General features: G+C 36.2%; 1 protein-coding gene across 1 annotated transcript; it reads left to right on the top strand.

Moving 5' to 3' along the window:
• Positions 1-7379: 7379 nt before the first annotated feature.
• On the top strand, positions 7380-9814 carry LOC119728038. Its single transcript, XM_038200117.1, has 2 exons — positions 7380-7419; positions 8466-9814. Exons 1-2 carry the CDS (start codon positions 7380-7382, stop codon positions 9812-9814), a joined length of 1389 nt encoding a protein of 462 aa, XP_038056045.1.
• The last annotated feature ends 630 nt before the right edge of the window (positions 9815-10444 follow it).

The following is a 10444-nucleotide window of genomic DNA, read 5'->3' as shown; positions in this document are numbered from 1 at the left end:
AAGTAGTATTACTGGTTAATGTTTTATGGCAACTATACTTTACTTTGAAAAATGTAATATTGCCAAGGAAACAATCTAAAGATTTCAATGAACATTTTCTTGCAGTGTATTTATTAATTTACATAAAACTGCAAATGCTAAATTAAATATAAAATATAAATAATATACAATGTGTTAAATTTTAAATAAAATATTAAGGACTCCTGAACCCAAATGGAGATTGGTTGTTTCAGTTAGATGTGTATTCATTTTGAGTTCGAGTAACGCAAGTCCATAAATAACAATAGGAATCAAATGGCCTTTTGTTCAACGGTTAATTTGTGGAATGTTTTGTTCATCTCGATAAGCGAGTTCGGTGTGAATAGGTTTAACCGACACAATTGACGACCCACGGACTGGCTTGTGAAAAGCATTGATACAATCCTGATGATTTTTCCATTCAAGGTCTCAAATTATTAATTTTTTTTCGTTGCTCCATGCAATCTTTTATTTCCGAAAATAGAAAATTCACTTCCACCGATTGAAACTAGGGACAAGACGTTTTAGAGTGAAATACGTTCAATCAAGGACATAGTGTATTTATTCAGTAGCATTTAGGTTGCATAATGAATAGTAAGGGATGTTTATTCCGATTGATTTTATAAACCAGATGAACCTGGGAACGGAGGAATCATTGCCATTGTCACTACAGCCGGTGCACTCCTGTTATGCAGCATTGTTGTCATGCTATGCGCTTGCGTTATCATGGCAAATCGCTCTGCTTCTCAACGACGTAGACGTTTTGCACAACAGGTAAACTAGATATGGAGCTTCCATTGACAATATTTGGCACAGTAATTTTTACACAATCGACTGTGATTGAGAAACAAGTAATAGCTTATGGAGGAACGTGCAACGCTAAAAAAACCCACCTAAATAAATCAATCATGGATTAATGTGCCATCTTTATTGAACATGTTATGATACAACTCGGTTATTGTATTATCACGCGCAAACAAGTATCAAGTAAGCTGAATTTCTAGTACTTTGCTCTCAAGTCTGGCAAACGCTGAATGATAAAAGGGACCAATGCATTTTCACTTTTGTTTCAGTTATTACTTTTGCGACCGAAAGCCTTTGCAACATTTGTATTCTGTGTAACTTTTGTAAATCCCTACCATTTATTCCAAATAGGATATGGACCATGCCAGACAGCGTTATCGCTACGGAGTGAGGAATTGGACTCGTCCTGCTATCATGCCCCGCACCATCTCGGTAAGCATGATGTTAAATATTCACACAACAAGCCGAATCACAAAGGCCTTTGTTCATGTTCTAAAGGGAGCGCTCTCCGATTCATTTATGTAGTACTTTTCAAAGTCATTTCTTGGTGAACTTAATTATGTACACAGAGTATTTTTTCCGATCACAAACTTTGAACTTTGAAGTAAGAACACTTCCTTTTTTTTTTATTAAACACTATTTTTGTTATTAAGTGGCACTTATAGTGGTACTAACACTTTGTGTGCTGTTTGCCATGACAATGCAGGCAATGGACGATGGATCAATGGACGACGCACGCGCATTCTATCGAGCCTATGACTATAGTACTAACTTTCGTAGAGAGGACGGCTTCTCGGGGCCTTACTCTCCATACATGATACCCGGACCAGCAATGGTAAGCACACTTTGTTTTCTTTTACAAATGCTTACGTCGCGGTGCCAACTGCCCTAATGTGCTTGTACTGTTTTACAACACATAGTACACAAAATCATCTTGACATTGCGAACAATATTACATCAGTTCTGAGTATATAGGGCCTAACCGAACCTTTATTTTTAGTGCAACCACTTTATATTTTGTTCTTTCCAAACAGATGCGCAGAATGGATCAAGAAATAACGAGAGACGATTTCTTCTACTGAATATAGCCATAATGCAACTAAATTCTACGTTTCAACCAAAAACATGTCCTACTTTTTTGATCGTATATAACTCTGTTGTTTACGAACAGAATCCAGCCATTGTGATTTGGACCATGTAACAAGGCATGACACATTTTATGGAGCGAGTTTTATCAGCTTTGTGCAGGAGGGTGATATGTAAATGCCATACGAACAAAAATAATCACTTTCAGAATGTCGATACAGTGCTGTAGACGGTAGCGGATGGCGCGTGCTGCGGTCGAAATCTTCTGGTGGAGTGCAGGATCACCCCTGATGTCATTACACACCTCGATCGTGTGTTGCGCCAAACGATCGAGGAGGTGAGCAATGACATCAGGGGTGATCCTGCATTCCTTCAGAAGCCTTCGGTTGCAGTACGCGCCTTCCACCAACGTCTCCAGCGGTGTATCGACGCCGGAGGACGCCAAGTCAAAAGTGGCAGATTCTGAAAGCGAGTATTTGGGGGTTTTTTTTGGCGTTTAATCTCACCCCCTTGCACAAAGCTAAAGAAACTCGCTCCGTAACATCTGCCATGCATTGGTTACATTACCTTAATCTTTTGTATAATTTCATTGGTAAACAACAGAGTTATTTAGAATCAAGAGTAGGACTCGTTTGATTTTTCTTTGACAAGTAGAACTTCAGTAGTCTAAATGAAATGTATAAATGCCGCGGTAAGGCCCGGAGCTTGTGCTTGCTGGCTTTAATTTTAGATCCTTTTTTTCTGTAATTTTAGCTCTTTTTTTCTGTTTAGTATTTTTGTCAAAGCAAACTATTTTGTATGACTTTTGTTGACTTGTGACTTCTGGTGGCTGAAGTATACTCGCCTTGAATTACCGGCTTAGCGAACTTAGGTTACGATCAGAAATTGATATTAAGAGCCGAAAATTGTTAACTGGTCAAACATAGTATTACAAAGGTAACAGTGCCACAATACAGTTCTATGGAGATTGCAACATCTTTTTGTTTTTTAATCATATCTCACAATATAACATAATATCTTATAACCATTTCAATATCGTGTATTTACATTATGTTTTAACGTATATAGTGAAATTCGCAATCACATGATTGGATAGGGGATTGTGTATAATTACATGGTAGATGTTGCATTTTAAGGAACCAACAAGATGCTGTTCAGGAAATTTTTAAGTAATTGTATCGGTGATTGTAACAGACGTACGCACACTATTCTATTACTTGGCAGCGTGATGGTTTTTATAATTATAAAATTGAAGGTTTCATATGTAATGAGTAAGTTTGCGGTAGCACCACGCGAGAAGAAACTATTGTGTGAGTTTGTGAGGTTCGGAAAAAAAGAACCGGGGGAGACGCAACGTTTCGGACAGAACGCTCTGCTTGTCGTCAGGAGACTGAGGGATTTCAACGGTTGTTGGTAGTTATGTAGGAGAACTTACCCACCACAGTTGACATCTCAGTCTTACAACATAAATTACAAAATTTTGTTAAATTGTGCTGTCGCACAATTATTGTGATCGCTGACTTTATCGTGCAAACCGACAAATCCTATCAAAGGTACCGTAGTGTAATGAGCTTCATAAGAACAGTTGAATTTTGGCTTATCTACAATCAAAATGAATTGTATATTAGAATTAACACATAAGTTAGTAATACATAATGTAATTATGGTTGTATATAGGTAAGATTGATTTTGTTTGTAAAAAAAAATCACGTATAATGTTGTTAAGACATTTTGCCTCATTGCTTAACGGCATGAATTCGTTTAATTAAATTGCAAACTAAAACACCTAGCGTGAAGCTTTTGAACAAACTATAAATGCTCTTTAGCAACAATTTATAGTGTAGACACGTTATAAACATTTTAAAATGTTTTAACGAACATATGCCAGATTCATCACTCAGATACCCATACATCACAGAGGGCCTGAAGTAGCCGATTTAATTATGCAGCTGCTTGTAACTGAAATAGACTATTTAAAGCGAATTATTGTTGTGCTTCTTAACTATGGCGGTACATCTGTAAAGTTTTTTTGTAATATGCTTTATGCATAAAATCTTTCTAATACTGTAGAGAATAGTTGTTTGCCTTATTGCATAACTGAATGGTAAATGGTGGATTTGAGTTAATCCATAAGTGTTTATAAATTGTAATCATGGTGGTATCGGCAACGTTATTTGCATATTATTGTTAATGTTAACACGTTTAAATGCTTAGGATATTCGTTGTTTGCCTTATTGCTTAATCGCATGCATTCGTTTAATATATACACTATACAATCTGGTGTTTAACGTTTTAACACATTATCAGCACTTTTTTGCAACAATGTATTAACATTTGAACACGTTTAATGGATGGAGACTCCATTTACAATACGGTTAAAGGCATACTACGTTAGATTTCTCAGATTCATGATTCAGTTATTCATGTTTTAGAATTACAACCGTAACAAATCCGCTTCAAGTTTTACAGCCTCTATAACTGACATTTGTCTGTCGGGAAAACAAAATTAAATGTTCCATCAACATTATGAACGCATCGTTAACGTACTGTTTAGAAACACTCAACTTCTTGTTTGAATTACAAACGCTGGTGTTTTGGGTTCAAAAACGCGTTCAGTGTTTATTGTTTTAAAGTGTGGCACTCAACTTTGAAACATTTTAAAGACACGAACGTTTAGAAGTCAAACAAAATGTCGTGTTCCTAAACAGCGCCGTATAATTAGGCATTTCCGTGGCGGTTATAACGTAAACATAAATGTGGGTCTCTGTAATATTCATACTTATTTGTAAGATACTGTAGTATGTTTAGTGTTGTTAAACAGTTTAACAAATTATTAACAAAGACGATACTGATATAGCCTCATTGCTTGACCGCGTGTATTCATAGATAACATGGTGAATATTAATGTACTTTTATGATACTCTCTATGTATACTATTTTAAATCATTAACGTATACATTGCTTGTTAGCCTCATTGCTTGACAGTGTGCATTCATAGATAACACGATGAATATTAATGTACTTTTATGATACTCTCTATGTATACTATTTTAAATCATTACCGTAGACAATGCTTGTTAGCCTCATTGCTTGACCGCGTGTATTCATAGATAACACAGTGAATATTAATGTACTTTTATGATACTCTCTATGTATACTATTTTAAATCATTAACGTAGTCATTGCTTGTTAGCCTCATTGCTTGACAGCGTGCATTCATAGATAACACGGTGAATATTAATGTACTTTTATGATACTCTCTATGTATACTATTTTAAATCATTAACGTATACATTGCTTGTTAGCCTCATTGCTTGACAGTGTGCATTCATAGATAACACGATGAATATTAATGTACTTTTATGATACTCTCTATGTATACTATTTTAAATCATTAACGTAGACATTGCTTGTTAGCCTCATTGCTTGACCGCGTGCATTCATAGATAACATGGTGAAAATTAATGTACTTTTATGATACTCTCTATGTATACTATTTTAAATCATTACCGTAGACAATGCTTGTTAGCCTCATTGCTTGACCGCGTGTATTCATAGATAACACAGTGAATATTAATGTACTTTTATGATACTCTCTATGTATACTATTTTAAATCATTAACGTAGACATTGCTTGTTAGCCTCATTGCTTGACCGCGTGTATTCATAGATAACATGGTGAAAATTAATGTACTTTTATGATACTCTCTATGTATACTATTTTAAATCATTAACGTATACATTGCTTGTTAGCCTCATTGCTTGACAGTGTGCATTCATAGATAACACGATGAATATTAATGTACTTTTATGATACTCTCTATGTATACTATTTTAAATCATTAACGTAGACATTGCTTGTTAGCCTCATTGCTTGACCGCGTGCATTCATAGATAACATGGTGAAAATTAATGTACTTTTATGATACTCTCTATGTATACTATTTTAAATCATTACCGTAGACATTGCTTGTTAGCCTCATTGCTTGACCGCGTGTATTCATAGATAACATGGTGAATATTAATGTACTTTTATGATACTCTCTATGTTTACTATTTTAAATCATTACCGTAGACATTGCTTGTTAGCCTCATTGCTTGACCGCGTGTATTCATAGATAACATGGTGAAAATTAATGTACTTTTATGATACTCTCTATGTATACTATTTTAAATCATTACCGTAGACAACGCTTGTTAGCCTCATTGCTTGACCGCGTGTATTCGTAGATAACATGGTGAATATTAAGGCTCTTTTATGACACTTTATGCATATTGATGTAATTATTAACGTAGACAACGCTTGTTAGCCTCATTGCTTGGCAACGTGATTTCAAGATAATATGGTGAACATTATTGTACTTTTATGATACTCTATGGGCTCAGTGCACCAACAAAGATGGCGCTTTTTTACCACTTTGAAAGCCCCGTGGACGGGACTTAATTAACGCGTGTGCGTACTGGTTGAGCGTGTACAACGTGAAGTATGCACGACCTATTGTGTTTTAATCGAATGTGCACAAAGACATAGCGTCTTCGGGTGAGCGTTGGGCGTCGTCGAAAAGGTGTTTTGAATGTCACGATGTTTGCGATCTCCACCAACTCGCCCTTTCTTGCCGATGAGGGGGCGCTTGTGCACGGAGTCCATTTGTATAATGTTGTTAGGAATTAATTTACTTAGACAATCGTTGTTCGCACTATTTCTTAGCATCGTGATTTTATAGTAACATGCTGAAATATTTCAATGTACTGAACATTTTAAAACTCTGGTTATGGATTATTACGAAATAAAATCGGTGGTATACGGTGAAATGTGTGGTGGACCTAAAACTGATTATGAAAAGCGCCCTCTAGAATACATGCATCCTACGCTGGATAAGGTGAACAAAAAGTCTGGTCTTTTTAGCGGAAAATCATCCGATAGGCGCAGGCTAGGCGGGATTATATGTCATACGGTGAAACATCCACTCATTTGTACACCAGTTTTCATCCATTGCTATTTGGTACCATTTATCCAGACTCAAGAACCATTCAGGTTCAAGAGCCAGTGCATTCTCTTGACTCGGATTGTAATTTGGATAATTTAATTTCAAATCATTCAATGATCTTTCAACCTGTGGGAAATCTTGCACGGTATTGGCTGAGAATAGCTGCCCATGCATCTTTCTTTTTTTTGTTAGTGTTTGCATCATTATACTTAGCATCAATAATATACTTTAATTCCTCATACTTGTTTGCCGTAAAGAGTTAGAACTCTGCTTGGGAATAATTTGGCTTCCTTGCCCTTTTTTACTTTATATGCAATTGCTAGGGAATTTGATGTTAATTCACGTACTTGCAGTATACGTTACCACCTATTGACTGTGGTAACTTTTTTCCTTTTTTTTGGTGCTAATCCACGGAAGTGCTGGACATGGATAAGCCTAATACACCTGTCACACTATTGTATCTGTTGTCATCACATTCCATACATGCCCACTCCATCCAAAGCACCCAATTTCAGTTACTCAGGTATGCAACTAAATTCCCCTAGTATGTAACTATATTTTAGCAAGGTTCTTAGTAAGGTTTCATGAATAACAATTTAGTTGACATGGTGCAGCCGTGTACAGCTGATTTATTTATTGCCAGCATTAGGTTTTGTATCTGAATAGCTACCAGCATCACCACTGCACACAGGTGAGTTTCGCTTTTGACATGTCTGACAATGACGCGAAGAAAGGCTTAGAAAAAGAGAACTAGAAAAAGAGAACTTGAACAAGCTGAAGTCGAAGTTGCAAATTTTCTGGGTAGGCCTAGCCCTATAGCCTGATGTTTTACATTATCATGCATGATTATAGTACTGGCAATACTTCATGTACTTTTAGCAATTCATGTAAGCCTTGTAACAGGCCTAGATTTTCTCATAAGTCCTGTGCAATCCCTTCCCAAGTTTAAAACTAATTGTGCACGATGTAATTTTCCAAATTATCATATAAATCAGTGATATAAGTCATGGAATGCCAACCAAAATGGTCATGATCAGCAATATTGTTTTTGTTCATCTTACAACAGGCCTAGCGTTTTTCCAAATACATGTATTTCATGGAGTGGACTGATGATGTACGTCAGTGGCCGAGGCTAGAATTTCAAGGTAATTTAAAAAGAAGGCACGGTCATTTACAGATTACAATTTACAGATAACTTTATTTTCAATAGGTTTAGAAAACTATGCACAATCATATTTGCAATAGAATTATGAATTATCTTTTGCAATTACTAGTCTGTCTACGGTCAGTTGCAGGATTTGTTTTTGAAGTTGCTTTATGTTTTTATTTTGTGATATGGATGAGGCTGCATATGTATACATTTTAGTAAATTTAATTATATCTTAATAAATATGTATTACCTTTTTACATGAAATATACATAAATTTTAATTCAATTCATTTATTATCTCAATAGTCTTCATAAGTAAATATTACATTTTTACATGAAAGACATGTGCGCTGTAAGTAAATTCAATTATTGTTTCAAAAAATATTAATAAACATTACAGTTGATTCTTTTTAATTTCAGATATTTATGACTTTGACATAAATGGACCTGCATGCGATGATCATCCCAATTTAAATCATCGAAGTATAAGTGAAGGGCTTAACTACCTTCATTCCGGATGGGTAGGAGCTATAAAGCATTGCTACAAAACTGTTAATAAGGACATTATTACACTGGCTGGTCAAATTCGCTTTTCCCAGAGGATAAACAACTTTCACAATGTTGAAGTAACAGTGAATAAAGCAAACAGGCAAATAGTTACTGTTAAATGTAACTGTACTGCTTCTAAGGGGAAATCCTGGAGCCATTCAGCTGGCCTTCTCTTCAAAATTGTGGAAGCTAACAAGTGTGGATTCACAGCCAGTTCATGTACGGATAAAGAGTGCATCTGGAATCATTCAACACAGGAAAATGTACTTCCAGACAGCATAAGTAATATCCTAGGGAAGAATGAATCCACCGTCAATACAAGTCTTGCATTTGATACTGATGAGCAACTTATGGACCATTTAAATAGTTCAACACTGAAGGAACTATCTGCAATACCCGGAACTATTTTAAATCCCCTTAAATCAGCCAAGCTATTGTCCCATCCCCACAACAAGCGCACACTACCAGACCATGAACTGCACAACACCAACATGGAGTGCCCTGCATGTCTCATGACTTATGAGAAATATGTGAACCTTTCAACTACTAAAGCTGCATTGCTTGCACAGTCTACAGTTAACCAAAAGTGTGGTCTGTGGACAACACAGAGAAAACTTCGAATAACAAGCAGCACAGCAGCTAGTGTTCCCAAGACAGTTGGCACAGACCCTGCCGAGTGGATTGCAAATCATTTGCATCCAACATTCTTAAGAAATTCCGCAACTCGTTATGGGCAAGAACATGAAGCGGTTGCACGTGAGCAGTTTGAGAGGGACACTGGTAAACATGTGGAAACCACTGGTCTGGTTGTCAATCCAGAAGAAAGCTGGCTAGGAGCCAGTTTAGATGGAATTGTTGATGAAAATACCATCCTTGAAATTAAGTGCCCCACACAACAGAAACTGTCTAAATATGGTTCTGTCCGTGGCTTGATAAATAGTGGACAGTATGAGGTGAGAGTTCAGCAAGATGGATGTTTCTATTTACGAGAGACAACAGCAGCAAGTGGCTATTACACACAAGTACAGATTGCAATGTTTTGTTCACGCAGGAAAATGTGCAAGTTCATGGTGTGGTCCCAGACTGATTATGTCATTGTAAATGTGATGTATAATGAAGAATGGGTAAATAACAGAATTTCACAGCTTAGAGAATTCTATTTCATACATCTACTGCCAGCCCTTACAGATAAAATTGCTAGAGGGGATCTACATATATAGTTGACTTACAAAGCTAAAATGGAATGGATATCTGCAAACAAACAAAAGCCAAGATTTAAATGATTTATGGTTTTAAGTACAAGTACATGTAAGCCTTACAAGTCAGGAAAACATCCACATGCAGAAGTACTCAGCAAAATATGTTATCTTCAAGTAAACTTGTATCCTCCACCCTTATTGGTCAATCCTTGGCAACAAGATATCACACTGTTGCATCAGTGTGATACACAATGTACATCCTTTCACACGTTCCCTATTCCAAGCTGCATGCGCAACAACCGCTAAAAGTTCTTGTTAAGCGTGCTAGTTCCAACACACATGCCCATTTTATACTGTGCATCAAGTTTACTTGAAGATAAATTTGTTACCCCGCTCTTGCTCGTAGAACACGGAAAAATGTAGTGTGTCTGTGTCCATAGACGCACTACATTATTCCATGTTACACACGCACTCGCGGGATAACTTTAAAAAGTATGAATATTTATTTTTATCAAATTATTTAAAATTTCAAACAGTGATGTAAATTTATTGGTGAGGTTTTGCACAGCGTATACATGTACCACCAGAAAAAAAAAATTGTGCAAAATTTAAAACTTGGTTTCATGGGGGTGTGAACTTAGTATTGACTAC

Source organism: Patiria miniata, unplaced genomic scaffold (genome assembly GCF_015706575.1).
Source record: "Patiria miniata isolate m_02_andy unplaced genomic scaffold, ASM1570657v1 HiC_scaffold_20, whole genome shotgun sequence".
Classification (NCBI taxonomy): Eukaryota; Metazoa; Echinodermata; class Asteroidea; order Valvatida; family Asterinidae; genus Patiria; species Patiria miniata.
This window is presented reverse-complemented; position numbering and strand designations above follow the sequence as displayed.